This window comes from Salvelinus namaycush, chromosome 8 (genome assembly GCF_016432855.1).
Source record: "Salvelinus namaycush isolate Seneca chromosome 8, SaNama_1.0, whole genome shotgun sequence".
Taxonomy (NCBI): domain Eukaryota; kingdom Metazoa; phylum Chordata; class Actinopteri; order Salmoniformes; family Salmonidae; genus Salvelinus; species Salvelinus namaycush.
The window spans coordinates 45,607,975-45,623,442 of record NC_052314.1 but is presented as its reverse complement, the minus strand read 5'-3'; the positions used below and the strand labels follow the sequence as shown (position 1 = coordinate 45,623,442).

General features: G+C 41.3%; 1 protein-coding gene across 1 annotated transcript; it reads left to right on the top strand.

Moving 5' to 3' along the window:
* The first annotated feature begins 2,815 nt into the window (after nt 1–2,815).
* LOC120051935 (transmembrane gamma-carboxyglutamic acid protein 2-like) lies at nt 2,816–9,415 on the top strand. The gene is given in 6 exon segments (XM_038998817.1): nt 2,816–2,900; nt 5,335–5,498; nt 5,657–5,690; nt 5,871–6,018; nt 6,392–6,514; nt 8,856–9,415. Coding segments are annotated over 6 exon segments (627 nt in total). The 3' UTR covers nt 8,929–9,415.
* Nucleotides 9,416–15,468: the final 6,053 nt, after the last annotated feature.

Here is a 15,468-nt window from a genome sequence, read left to right as displayed (position 1 = left end):
GTTATTACATTACATTATTTCGATACATTGTAAAAAATGAAGTATTTACCACACTCTACCCCAGCCTGGTGCAAATTGGGGGAGGGACACAACAAATAGCTTTGCATGTGTAGCTCCTTACCACAATCAATCAGTATGGCAAAAATTATCTCTGCTCAGAGGGCCCTTGAAATTATTTTCGCAGAGAGAAGCTAGTGTGGAAGGAGTTTTCCGAAATATGAGGATCATGTCTCTGTCAATTCGGAGTCTGACAGTGAGTTGGAAGGGGAGGATGAGATTGACCCTCAGCATGCCCCAGGACCAGCCCATCAGCAACCAGCTCATCAGCAGCCTGCAGGAGGAGAAATATGGATGTCAAATTTTTTTGAAATTGAATGGTCTTCTTGGCCAAGGAATGAGCCACCCGCATGGCTGCCAATGTGATAAGGATGCAACCAGGGCCGACGCGGATGGCGGTTACTCAATTGCAGGACATAGTCTTATTTTGAACTGTTCATTCCAGACTCCATCTAGGAAATCATTTTGGACTGCACTAATTTGGAAGGAAGGTGGATTTTTGGAGAGAGATGGAAGGAGAGGGACAATTTACATGCATACTTTGGGGTTCTTATCCTTGCTGGTGTTTTCAGATCCAATGGGGAATCCCTGTGGGATGCAGAAACTGGCAGATAACTTTTCCGTGCAACAATGTCTCTGGAAAACTTCCACATTATTTCCAGGATTATCCGCTTTGATAACTGAGACACCAGACTAGCTTGGTGGCAGAGAGACAAGCTTGCTGCAATCAGGTCAGTGTGGGAGAAGTGGGTGAACCGCCTTCCCCTGTTTTACAACCCTGTGCCAAACGTTAGGCAGTACATACCGTCTAAACCCTATACGGGGAGGCCAGGTGGAGGAGCCCCTGAGAAGAACCAAGGGTTGTGGGTTGTCCTGGACATGACACAGGCTCTGTGACCACTACGTCACATGCAATAACTTTTTTACTTCGCACAATCTGGGACAGGAGCTCCTTAAGAGGAAGCTGACGATGGTAGGAACAGTACGCAAAAACAACCCAGAGCTCCCACCTCAGCTTTTGAATACATGGAACAGGCCTATCAATTGCTCTATGTTTGTGTTCACGGCCGACAGTTCCCTAGTGTCCTACTTGCCAAAGAAAGGCAAAAATGTGGTACTCATGAGTTCCCTGTGTGGCCGATGTGAAATGGCTAGCTAGTTAGCGGTGGTGCGCGCTAATAGTGTTTCAATTGGTCACGTCACTCGCTCTGAGACCTAGAAGTAGTTGTTCCCCTTGCTCTGCAAGGGCCGTGGCTTTTGTGGCGCGATGGGTAACGATGCTTCGTGAGTGACTGTGGTTGATGTGTGCAGAGGGTCCCTGGTTCGGGCCCAGGTTTGGGCGAGGAAGTATGAGATGGGGAGGGGGGCAGGTCTCCCCACTGGAAGCCTGAGGTAAGGGGCTATCAAATAGCGCACCTCTAACTTGGTAGAGGACTAATACGATTAGTAAAATCAGTCACACTACGAAATGCTACCAAATAAACCACAATTAATTCATAATACTGTGAATATATAGTTTCACAGACATATTGTTGCATTTTTTTCTGGTTTGTGCGAAATCGTTAAGAATAATATAAAACCAGTCTGCACACCACCAAAGTGAATTGGTTTAGTCTTGACTTAGTTAGTTGACAGTGTTGGGGGATGGGTAATGTATTGATGCACGAGTGCCAAATCAACACAAATTTGTTTCTATTTGTCTTTGTTACTTTTTTCTTTTGTCTTATTTTTGTTGTTGGGGGGGGGTGCTTAAGGGGGGTTTGCCCAGGGAGCCATACAAGCTAGAACCGCCACTGCCCAGGTTTCACAGATTCCCCACTTTAGCCCCCCACTCTGTGGCTATAGCATAGTATTGAATGTCTTTACAGTAGTAAACATAACAAATCTCTAACGTTTTAATTTACAGAAAATTCTAGTTTTATCATGGTACTTACTAGACTAAGTAAACTTGATAGCAACTGTTTGCATATGGAAATTAAGATCCTTGTTGATCTCTCTTTCTCACACAATTTCAGGAAACTCCTCCTTTCTGCCCTCACACCCCCATGAGCATAGGGTATGTTGTAAAACAGGTATGTCGTGTGACGTTATAGGCAGGGTGTTTGTCTAACAGGTACATTTGTGTAGATATTTTCTCTGTCGTAAATTAGCACGATTTAAAAATAATAATAATATCAACAACTGAATTAGCATATAATAGCTCATAGTAATGGCCTAAATTAAGGAAAGCCTGGGTGAGCAAGTTGTAAATAGAGGATTAAATATTCAGTTTTTCACTAGTTTCGAAGCGAAAACCCCGAGAACACAAGGTAAGGATCATATTTTCTCGTTTTAACGAATTAGACTAAACGATCAATTATTTTCGACCAAAATCATTGGGCAGGCATCACTGGCCAATTGTTTATTATCGATATAACTATAGCTATGATAATTAATTATCGTTAATTGTGCTTTCTCTTTTCTCAATGCAACCGAACAAATATTTTGTTTAGATAGAAAAATACAAATGTATTTCTTATTATTTATAAGACAGTAGGCCTACGATACGCTACAATGTAGGTATTTGTTCCTATGTGATTCGATGTCGAAACATTCTAAAAGTAGCTTTTGTGGGCGACATAGTCAGTCGTTTTTTAAAGATGTGTGGGTGCCTTTTTTACATGAGAAAATCACGGAATAATGTTTTGAGTATGGCATATTTACTTAGAGAAATAATGAATAAATATATTTTGTTGCAGTTGTGTCTCCTGCTTGAGAAATGCCAGACTTGGTAGAGATATGTATTGGCATGCTGTCGCTGCTCCCCCTGGCTTGCGCCAAAGTTGTCTACAACCACAATGAAGGTAAACACACATCTGTTCAGTAGTGGAGTGTGGGTAAAATCCCTGGGGAAGCCAAGCCAGGGAAGAAAAAGCCATATTACAACCTATGTGTTGTGATAATTGTGTTGTTTGCTCTATAACCTGTTAGTTCATATGCTTGCCACTGTAATATATAGGCCTAAGGCCGAGACAAGGAGACACAGTGGCAGAATAAATTCAACCACACCTTTGTTTCATCATAAACCCGGAGACCAACCTCTGTCTGATGAAGTCCACAAAGCATATTGCATGTAACAAACAATTACATGACTTACAGCATCGTCAAGCAAGTTAATGTTTCAGACATTTTTTTACTACTAAACAGCTTTAAACAGATTTAGAACCACAGAAAGTTACCGCAAGTTGCAAAGAAAACAGGAGCTGCCTTCAGTATTCCAGCACTATTTCAACTTCAACATTTCAACATCATCAAATCACCTATGCTTAGTCTAATACAGTGACAACTAAAATATAACAAAAACGATTTAGTTCAATCAACGTATGCTAAATATGGGTCTGTCTGTCTGGCTGGCTGTAGAAAAAAACATGTTGACTCACCCTACTTGTTGAGAAATGCTATGCTCCTCTCTTTGATGTTGACGAAACTGTCTATGACTGTCTACACACTTTTAGTTTTTGTTGTCCTAGGCTACCTGGCTAAAATGCTTGCTCGCTAACTTCCTTTCATGGGCAATGATGAGCCAGCTAATTAACATTAGCCTGCTACATATTGAACTTCCATCCTCTCAGGCCAGGTGCACAATGGCTAAAATGCTTGCTCGCTAACTTCCTTTCATGGGCAACGATGAGCCAGCTAATTAACATTAGCCTACTACATCTAGCTACATATTGAACTTCCATCCTCTCAGGCCAGGGGCACAATGTATGAATTTCTGGTTGGATCAGAATCTTTGTTATAATCATTGGCCAGTACGGAGAATTAAGTAAAACCACAAGTCTAAATCCCAATCTCCATCCATGGGTAATTTAGGACAGGGGCAATTTTAGCTGGCTAGTTAGCTAGCCACCGGAGGACAATGATAACAATTCAAAATGTTCTGTCAGTGATTGTTGTGAAGCCAAATCCAAACTGGCTTCCCTTGACACTTTGTTTTTGTGCGCCAGGACCATTCACAGTTGGGCTCACTCAGTTTAGCTCAATGCTGATCTGCTATTGTTTTCTACTTTTTTTTTCAAGGGTGGCCAAATGTTCGCTGGCTTCCCTTGCATTCAGTGCTATGAGCTGCAACAATGTCATACTCTGTTTGACCAGACAGCATCAGATAGATACAGCATCAGAAAGATACAGAGACAAAGAGGTGCTGTCTTGGATGCTTTCTCCGATGACATACATTCAGCCTCTTCTTGCAAATTGAAGAAAAATTATGAAACACAGAGAGACTAAAGATAAATTATTTAATGTTATTCATTTTTTTGTCAATTTTGGGGGGGGAAGCCTGGCTTCCCTTGGCATCCATGAATACATGCCACGGCGTCTGTTCGTCCTTAACACCCACAAGTGTGCGCACTATCTCTGAGAGGGAGAGAATTCAGTTCAACTTGTTTTGGAGGCAAGTTTACCCCATCCTCTTTCACCCTATTTCATGAAGGGTCATATTGGGCCAGTGGTGCCCAAGCTGTTAGGCATTAAGGAACTCAGTTGGGCTTTTAACTTACTTTTGAAAGTTGTAATAGTAGAATGCACAATGTGCAATTTCATGATTGGATAGTGAATCAGTTTTCCTCTTGTCATTGCAGACCTTTAGAGAGCTATTTATAACTTGTCAGAATTCTTTTTTTGCCCGTTGATTTTGTTGTAATGTTTCAGTCACTCAATTATCACATGAACACACAAGACATGGCAAAATATGTAGAATTGCAGGAAATTTGCTTTAAAACTGCAAAATGTGTTCTCCACCACATGGCAAAATGTGCAGAATTGCTGTTTTAAAAAATCACCACCCCATGGGAAAGTTTATAGAATTGCAGGAAATAAGTTTGAAACTTGCAAAATTCTCTCCTCCAACAAGAGGGGTGTGATCAGTTTGTATCATGGACAGTGTAGGGGAGCGGTGTCCCCAAAGATAGAAAGGGGACTGAGTGAAAAAGTTTGCGAACCACTGTGTGGGGCAATTGTTCTTTTGCTTCACTTTTTCTATTTATATCTGATTGTGAGGTTATCCATTCAATACTGACTTTTGTCTGTCGAAGTCAGACTTATGATAAATGATTGCTAGTGTGTGTTTGTGTGTGTGTGTGTGTGTGTGTGTGTGTGAGAAAGAGGCTCCGTCTCTATCTCTGATTATATCAACCTCAGTCTCATGCCCATCAATATCCTCTCTCTCTCGGTCTGTCTTATTCCCTCTCTGTCTCTCGCACGCTGTCTGTCTCTCTGTTTCTCTTTTTCTGGGTCCAGTGTTCCTGGGACAACAGTCTGCGTCCTCGTACCTGTCTCGCTCGCTGCTCTGGAACAAATGGGACCTGGAGCTGGTGACGCCAGGCAACCTTGAGAGGGAGTGCATGGAGGAGGTGTGCACCTACGAGGAGGCCAGGGAGGTGTTTGAGGACACACCCCAAACGGTGAGGGAAGGGGGCAGTGAATGTGGTGGTACCTTTCATGAAAGTCTGTTGTAAATTATGTATTATTTACACACATTAAGAATACTGTAAGCTTGTTCAATTAATTGACTAATTGGATACTAGGAATTTACTTGGAATTAATTTTCTATTTTCCCCAGAATGTATTTTGGGACACATATACCAGCAATCACGGTAAGACCTTTTTGGGGGGGCTTTTAGTAAATCTATACTTAGTCAATATTGACATTTACTTTCTCACGACTGTCCTCATGTTTCTCTATGGATGATGCTAGTGTTGTGGATTATAATCGCACAGGCTGTAATCTTAATATAATGTACATTGCAAATGTATTTATTGTGTTGGTTCTTTAGACACGGCGCCCAGAGTGGATGTGTCGGGTCTAGTGGCAGGGATCTTGGCTATTCTAGTGTCTGCTGTCATATCCACGGTGCTGGGCTGCTACTGTTACAAGAACAAGGCTGGTAGGACGGCAGGCAGGTAAGATTGAGTGTGTGTGTTGTGTCTATGTATGTTAGTGTGTCGATCTTAGAGTGTAAGTATGTACAGTATAGCCTAAGGCATCTGCCTGGTTGCCCTCCCTGTCAGCAAATTTAAAATGATAAAGTAGACCTATGTAATCCCTGGTATCCCTACATAGTAGCAACATATGGTAAAGTACATTGTCTTATTATTTTTTAATTACAGTAGCCTACATGAGGTATTAGCAACATGATAACATAGGTTTATGTAATCCCGGATAGCCCTACATAGCAGCAACATTATTTCAGAAATAAGCAATGGACCCTGAGTCTTTCCATATTTTGTCTTGTGTGTGGCCAACATTACTTGTGTGTAGCCTAACCTAGTATTACTTTTATGTCATCTGTTTCAGTGCTGGCCAGCCTGCCCCAGAGACAGTGCCTCTCGCTGGGATCATCGCCCCAGGACTGCCCTCCTATGGCGAAGCCCTGAACAGCAGTGGGCAGCATGACGCACCCCCGCCACCTTACTCTGGGTAGGCCTGTGTGTGTATGTATGTATCACAGGAGGTTGGTGGCACCTTAATTGGGGAGGATGGGCTCGTGGTAATGGATGGAACAGAATGAGTTGAATGGTATCAAACACATGGTTTCTATGTGTTTGATGCCATTCCATTTATTCCATTCCAGCCATCCTCCCCTCAGCAGCCTCCACTGGTGTGTGTGTACAGTTGAAGTCGGAAGTTTACATACACTTAGGTTGGAGTCATTAAAACTCGTTTTTCAACCACTCCACACTTTTCTTGTTAACAAACTATAGTTTTGGCAAGTCGGTTAGGACATCTACTTTGTGCATGACACAAGTAATTGACATCATTTGAGTCAATTGGAGGTGTACCTGTGGATGTATTTCAAGGCCTATCTTCAAACTCAGTGCCTCTTTGCTTGACATCATGGGAAAATCAAAAGGAATCAGCCAAGACCTCAGACAAAAAAATGGTAGACCTCCACAAGTCTGGTTCATCCTTGGGAGCAATTTCCAAACGCCTGAAGGTACCACGTTCATCTGTACAAACAATAGTACGCAAGTATAAACACCATGGGACCACGAAGCTGTCATGCCACTCAGGAAAGAGACGTGTTCTGTCTCCTAGAGATGAACGTACTTTGGTGCGAAAAGTGCAACTCAATCCCAGAACAACAGCAAAGGACCTTGTGAAGATGCTGGAGGAAACAGGTACAAAAGTATCTATATCCACAGTAAAACGAGTCCTATATCGACATAACCTGAAAGGCCGCTCAGCAAGGAAGAGGCCACTGCTCCAAAACCACCATAAAAAAGCCAGAATAGGGTTTGCAACTGCACACGGGGAAAAATATCGTACTTTTTGGAGAAATGTCCTCTGGTCTGATGAAACAAAAATAGAAATGTTTGGCCATAATGACCATCATTACGTTAGGAGGAAAAGGGGGAGGCTTGCAAGCCGAAGAACACCATCCCAACCGTGACGCACGGGGGTGGCAGCATCATGTTGTGAGAGTGCTTTGCTGCAGGAGGGACTGCTGCACTTCCCAATGTAGATGGCATCATGAGGAAGGACAATTATGTGGATATATTGAAGCAACATCTTAAGACATCAGTCAGGAAGTTAAAGCTTGGTTGCAAATGGGTCTTCCAAATGGACAATGACCCCAAGCATACTTCCAAAGTTGTGGCAAAATGGCTTAAGGACAACAAAGTCAAGGTATTGGTGGCCATCACAAAGCCCTGACCTCAATCCCATAGAAAATTTGGGGGCAGAACTGAAAAAGCGTGTGCGAGCAAGGAGGCCTACAAACCTGGCTCAGTTACACCAGCTCTGTCAGGAGGAATGGGCCAAAATTCACCCAACTTATTGTGGGAAGCTTGTGGAAGGCTAACCGAAACGTTTGACCCAAGTTAAACAGTTTAAAGGCAATGCTACCAAATACTAATTGAGTGTATGTAAACTTCTGACCCACTGGGAATGTAATGAAAGAAATAAGATCTGAAATAAATCATTCTCTCTGCTATTATTCTGACATTTTACATTCTTAAAATAAAGTGGTGATCCTAACTGACCTAAGACAGGGAATGTTTACTAGGATTAAATGTCAGCAATTGTGAAAAACTGAGTTTAAATGTATTTGGCTAAGGTGTATGTAAACTTCCGACTTAAACTATGGTGGAACATACAGTTGACGAATGTGTACTGTGCGTGAATGTATTCCAACTTTCTGTACTAGTTGTAATATGCATGTCTGTCCACTGTGTATGTCTGTCCACTGTGTATGTCTAAAATACTACTTTCGTAAAAGTCTAAAAGTATTTGGTGTTGAATATACTTAAGTATCAAAAGTAAATGGAATTGCTAAAATGTACTTAAGTATCAAAAGTAAAAATCATTTAAAATTCCTTATATTAAGCAAACCAGACTGCACAATTAAAAAAATATATGTTTTATTGACAGATAGCCAGGGGCACACTACAACACTCAGACATAATTTACAGACTAAGCATTTGTGTTTAGTGAGTCTGCCAGGTCAGAGGCAGTAGGGATGACCTGGGATGTTCTCTTGATAAGTGTGTGAATTGGACCATTTTCCTATCAAAATGTAATGAGTACTTTTGGGTTTCAGGGAAAATGTATGGAGTAAAAAGTATATTATTTTCTTTAGGAATGTAGTGAAGTAAAAGTTGCCAAAAATATAAATAGTAAAGTAAATTACAGATACCCCAAAACACTACTTTAGTACTTGAAAGTATTTTTACTTAAAAGTACTTTACACCACTGGTCTGTCTGTCTGCATCTTTCAGTCATGTCATTATTTTTCTTTCTCTCTCTCTTTTTTACACAGGGGGGCGCCATCAGAACCTCCTGACCCAGTTGACAATACTGAGATTACTGCTAATACTGAGGACACTGAGTGAAAAGGAGGGATGGGCATTTTTAAAAAGGGGCATTCATGAAGTGTGTGTGTGTGTGTGTGTGTTACAAGCTTCTTCAGTTGGAGTTCTGGACAGTTATAAGTGAGCACAGCTGTGAACATTTCCATTTCATTTCCTGTGAGTTGTTGAAATAGACATGGTATATGTCCATATAATAGGAGAGCATTTCAATCCCTGTACTGATTGAAATTGGGATGTAATTGACACAGTTCTAGTTTTTAGGAGTTTTTTTTTATTCAGGGGAAGAGGGGAGTTCATGGGGGCAAGGCTGAAGGATGTTATAGATAGAGAAATTAAGGGAATGGGATGAAGACTTGTTAAGAGGTTACCTGTGAGAAAGAGAAGCAATCCCTTGAAAGTTACATATCTTGAAAACTTGATTGCTGACAGTCCCCAAATGTTTTGCTTATGTCAACAATGGACTAATGAAACAAAGGATTGTTTTTGGGTGGAATTTCCTTTAATATGTATAAACTAGCAGCTGCATGTTGTCTAATGTTTGTCTTATCTCAGTTGCTTCTATCTGTATTGTTACATGACAGACCACTCCGAACTTGTTTATATTTATACACATTTCTTATTAAAAACATTTTAATAAAATGTTTTGCACCTGGCCCACTGGTCAATCAGACAGTCATCTAGATAGACTCCATAGAGTTGCACGTTTTCAAGAAGGTTTTAAAATATGCCAGGGTGTTAGAAGTGAAGGTCATCCAAAAGTAATCGGATTATGTTACTCCTTTTGAGTAATCCAAAAGTTTCCGTTACTGATTACTTAATTTTTTATATAACTGCAATCAGTAACGGATTTTTTTTTTTTAAGTAATCTGCCCAACCCTGCATATATCTGCACTCTTCAAAATGAAATTTCTCTTGCATTTCTCCCAAATGTACCCCTTTTCTCCCTGGTTGAGAATTGGCCTGTGCTACAGAGTATTCTGTCCGAGAATGGTCTCTGTGTATATGACTAAAGGCTTTACATGGTCAATCTGCATCTGAGGTGGCTGTAAAGCATTTACTGCGCAGACATCTTGCGTTTAGCTGAACTATCGTGAAGGAATTTGTCAAGGAAGTTGAGTTAGTGTTTATACTGGACCTCCCGCCCCCACATACCGTCAACCAATCATGTCAATGCGGAGCTATACAGAGTCCTCTGCTTTGTTACACAATTCGAGGCGTACGGCGATGCGATACAGAGCATGATTTGGCCCCTGCATTCTTCTCATTGTTCCGCAATTGCGTCACACCCGCCATACGAAACCTCCGACCACACTCGTGATCAAGCATAAATGGTTTTTTAACAAGAGTCGGAGTAGCAGACAGACTGCGTGTGTGTGTGTGCGCACTGGAGAGGGAGAAAAAGTGAGTAAGTGGGGAGAGCGAGGGAGTGCGCTAACATGCGATCCAACCAGCCGCTCTCAAAAATGGCGTCTTCAGAAGAAAAAGACGTGAAACCCTGACATCAAGATTCTAGTACGGCCGCGAAACCTCTCTTCAATTCTCTCTGGTCTATTTATAATTGGTTTTACAAAAGGGCGCGAGCACTACTACAATATATTTTGATGTGCGGTACGAATATTGTAATCGTCGAAGTCAGAAGGCCCGCCTACTTGACCAATCAGATGAGGGAGTGTGATGGACGCGTATGCCGGTTTACGATTCGTGGGAAAAGACCAATCAGATTAGGGAGTGTGATGACGCGTATGCTGACCGGCTTGCAGGGGCAGACGAGAGACATGTATTTATGCCGCGTTCATGTAGTAGTCGGAACTAGGAAACTAACATTTCCGACTTGCTAACTGGTTGTAGTTATACACGTCCCGCGTTTAACGAATCATCAAGTCGGAAATTTCAGAGTTTTCTAGTTCCGAGTAGCAATTGAACGCAGCACCATTTTATCAAGTTATCCATCAATGGTTTCTTTATTTATTAGCTATAATAAAACCAACCGTTCTAAATGCAAAGTGGTAATTGGATGTCTTTTTCAAACTCGGTTACTTGTCTTAACCCAAAATAGGTTTACTCCAATATCTGCATTGTTTTTAAAATGGCATGTTGACAAATTGACACCTTGATTTGACCTTTTATTTTCAAAACAAGTAAAACGTTGTTTCATAGAAATGTTCACAGAATTGTTTTAGTTTTAAATGTGTTTATTTTTGGGTGATTTAAGATCAACTTCAGCCCTGTTACTTTATTTGGCATCTATGAACTACTATAGTCGTTTATTTAACTTAACAGTACACCTTTTTGGTATTTTGTACCCGTTTCCGTTTCTGTACAAAGGCTCATCAAGTTATGGAAGATGGCAAAACATTTAATAATAATTATGATTAATTGGACTTACAGTGGCAAAACAAAGTATGTGAACCCTTTGGAATTACCTGGATTTCTGCATAAATTTGACAAAATTTAATCTGATCTTCATCTGTCACAACAGTAAACAAACACAGTGTGCTTAAACTAAAAATACACAAATTATTGTATTTTTTTGTCTATATTGAATACATAATTTAAACATTCACAGTGTAGGTTGGAAAAAGAATGTGAACCCCTAGGCTAATGACTTCTCCAAAAGCTAATTTAAGTCAGGAGTCAACTAACCTGGAGTCGAATCAATGAGAAGAGGTTGGAGATTTTGATAATAGCTGCCCCGCCCCATAAAAAACACTCACAAAATTGTTTATAAATGGAGAAATTTCAGCACTGTTGCTACTCTCCCTAGGAGTGGCCGTCCTGCAAAGATGACTGCAAGAGCACATCGCAGAATGCTCAATGAGGTTAAGAAGAATCCTAGAGTGTCAGCAAAAGATTACAGAAATCTCTGGAAGATGCTAACATCTCTGTTGATGAGTCTACAATACATAAAACACTAAACAAGAATGGTGTTCATGGGAGGACACCATGGAAGAAGCCACTGCTGTCCAAAAAAAAACATCGCTGCACGTCTGAAGTTCGCAAAAGAGCACCTGGATGTTCCACAGCGCTACTGGCATAATATTCTGTGGACAGATTAAATTAAAGTTGTGTTGTTTGGAAGGAACACACAACACTATGTGTGGAGAAAAAAAGGCACAGCACAGCACACCAACATCAACATCAAAACCTCATCCCAACTGTAAACTATTGTAGTGGGTGATCCGCAACTACAGAAAACATTTCAAATCAAATTTGAAGCAGATGTTAATGCGAGTGTATCGAAATGCTTGTGCTTCTAGTTCCGACCATGCAGTAATATCTAACATGTAATCTAACCTAACAATTTCACAACAACTACCTTATACACACAAGTGTAAAGGAATGAATAAGAATATGTACATACAAATATATGAATGAGTGATGGCCGAACGGCATAGGCAAGATGCAGTAGATGGTATAGAGTACACCATATACATATGAGATGAGTAATGTAGGGTATGTAAACATATAAAGTGGCATTGTTTAAAGTGGCTAGTGATACATTTATTACATCAATTTTTCCATTATTAAAGTGGCTAGAGATGAGTCAGTATGTTGGCAGCTGCCACTCAATGTTAGTGATGGCTGTTTAACAGTCTGATGGCCTTGAGATAGAAGCTGTTTTTCAGTCTCTCGGTCCCCGCTTTGATGCACCTGTACTGACCTCGCCTTCTGGGTGATAGCGGGGTGAACAGGCAGTGGCTCGGGTGGTTGTTGTCCTTGATGATCTTTTTGGCCTTCCTGTGACATCGTGTGGTGTAGGTGTCCTGGAGGGCAGGTAGTTTGCCCCTGGTGATGCGTTGTGCAGACCTCACTACCCTCTGGAGAGCCTTATGGTTATGGGCAGAGCAGTTGCCGTACCAGGCGGTGATACAGCCCGACAGGATGCTCTCGATTGTGCATCTGTAAAAGTTTGAGTGTTTTTGGTGACAAGCCGAATTTCTTCAGCCTCCTGAGGTTGAAGAGGCGCTGTTGCGCCTTCTTCACCACGCTGTCTGTGTGGGTGGACCATTTCAGTTTGTCCGTGATGTGTACGCCGAGGAACTTAAAACTTTCCACCCTCTGTGGATAGGGGGCTGCTCCCTCTGCTGTTTCCTGAAGTCCACGATCATCTCCTTTGTTTTGTTGACATTGAGTGTGAGGTTATTTTCCTGACACCACACTCCGAGGGCCCTCACCTGTAGGCCGTCTCGTCGTTGTTGGTAATCAAGCCTACCACATTTGAGGTTATTGCTGCCAAAGGAGGGTCAACCTGTTACTAAATCCAAGGGTTCAGATACTTTTTCCAACTTGCACTGTGAATGTTTACACGGTGTGTTCAATAAAGACATGAACAATTATAATTGTTTGTGTAACAGTATAACTTTAGTACGTCCCCTCGCCCCGACACGGGCGCGAACCAGGGACCCTCTGCACACATCAACAACGGTCGCCCACGAAGCATCGTTACCCATCGCTCCACAAAGGCCACGGCCCTTGCAGAGCAAGGTGCAACCCTACTTCTAGGTTTCAGAGCAAGTGACGTAACTGATTGAAACGCTACTAGCGCGTACCCGCTAACTAGCTAGCCATTTCACATCCGTTACACTCACCCCCCTTTCAACCTCCTCCTTTTCCGCAGCAACCAGTGATCCGGGTCAACAGCATCAATTTAACAGTATAACTTTAAACCGTCCCCTCGCCCGCGAACCAGGGACCCTCTGCACATCAACAACGGTCGCCCACGAAGCATCGTTACCCATCGCGCCACAAAGGCCGCGGCCCTTGCAGAGCAAGGTGCAACCCTACTTCTAGGTTTCAGAGCAAGTGACGTAACTGATTGAAACGCTACTAGCGCGTACCCGCTAACTAGCTAGCCATTTCACATCCGTTACATTTGTGTGTTATTAGTTTTAAGCAGATTGTGTTTGTCTATTGTTATGGCCAATTTATGCAGAAATTCAGTTTATTTATTTATTTAACTAGGCAAGTCAGTTAAGAACAAATTCTTATTTACAATGACAGCCTAGGAATAGTGGGTTAGCTGCCTTGTTCAGGGGCAGAACAACAGATTTTTACCTTGTCAGCTCAGGGATTCGATCTAGCAACCTTTCAGTTACTGGCCCTGCGCTCTAACCACTAGGCTACCTGCCACCCCAGGTAACTCTAAAGGGTTCACATACTTTTTCTTCCTACTGTACATGGCACTTTTTTAGACATCCAAAGCTCTTTACAGTGTAAGGGGAAACTCACCACCCTAACCCCACTTACATTGCCTTCAGAAAGTATTTATACCCCATGACTATTATTTTAACCCATCTACTAACCGGTGCCCTTCTTTGCGAGGCTTTGGAAAACCTCCCTGGTCTTTGTGGTTGAATTTGTGTTTGAAATTCACTGCTCGACTGAGTGACCTTACAGATAATTGTATGTGTGTGGTACAGAGATGAGGTAGTCATTCAAAAATGATGTTAAACACTATTATTGCATACAGCGTGAGCCCATGCAACTTATTATGTGACTTGTTAGGCACATTTTCACTCCTGAGCTTATTTAGGCTTGCCATAATAAAGGGGTTGAATACTTATTGACTCAAGACATTTCGGCTTTTCAATATTAATTAATTAGTCAAATAAAAAAATATCATAATTCCACTTTGACATTATGAGGTATTGTGTGTAGGCCAGTGACACAACATCTACATTTAAACAATTTTCAATTCCGTCTGTAACAACAAAATGTGGAAAAAGTCAAGAGGAGTGAATACTTTCTAAAGGCACTGTACATACTCTTTATTTATTTTATTGGCCCATCCACTTTGGAGGACAAAAGTAACCTTGTTTTCTTTTTTTAATTGTATATTAATTTTACATATTTTCTTCCATATACTGTACGATAGGAATAGTTTTATATACACATTACAGGTAACATGGTACTCATCATTACATACTCTTGCAATAAGTGCCATAGGACACGCATTTAAAGCCCCATCTTACATTTTATTGAGGTACATTCCATTGTTGGTTGGTACTTTAACATGACTCAAATGAAATGAATGATGTAAAAGTGTATGGTATAAATTACAGTGATCGGTCTTTGAACTTACTGCTTTCATGTTCATTTCAGCAGCATATTTATCTTTTGCGTTTGTTTGTCTGTCTTTCCCCTGGTGGCATTCATACGTCTTTGTGCTCACAACTTCAAGTTGGGAGACTTACTCTCCCAACTGAGTTTTTTTCCTGCCAAAGGCTGTGCATCTGTTGAAGGTCAAGAATATGATATATTACTATTAGAATAAAAGCCTTGTAGGGAAACTAACAACATTGCTCCAACAAATCGGTTGTGATCCAGGCTGTATCACAAACGGCCATGATTGGGAGTCCCATAGTGCTGCACACAATCGGCCCAGCGGGTTTGGCCCTGGGTACGCCTTCATTGTAAATAACAATTTGCCTAGTTTGCCTAGTTAAATAAAAAAAATAAAAAAAAATAGACAAACTTCTCTGTGCTTGGAATGGATACCTTTATGCTTGCTAGCTAGCTCATTTTAGATGAGAATAAAAATACATTTAAAAAAGCCAATTT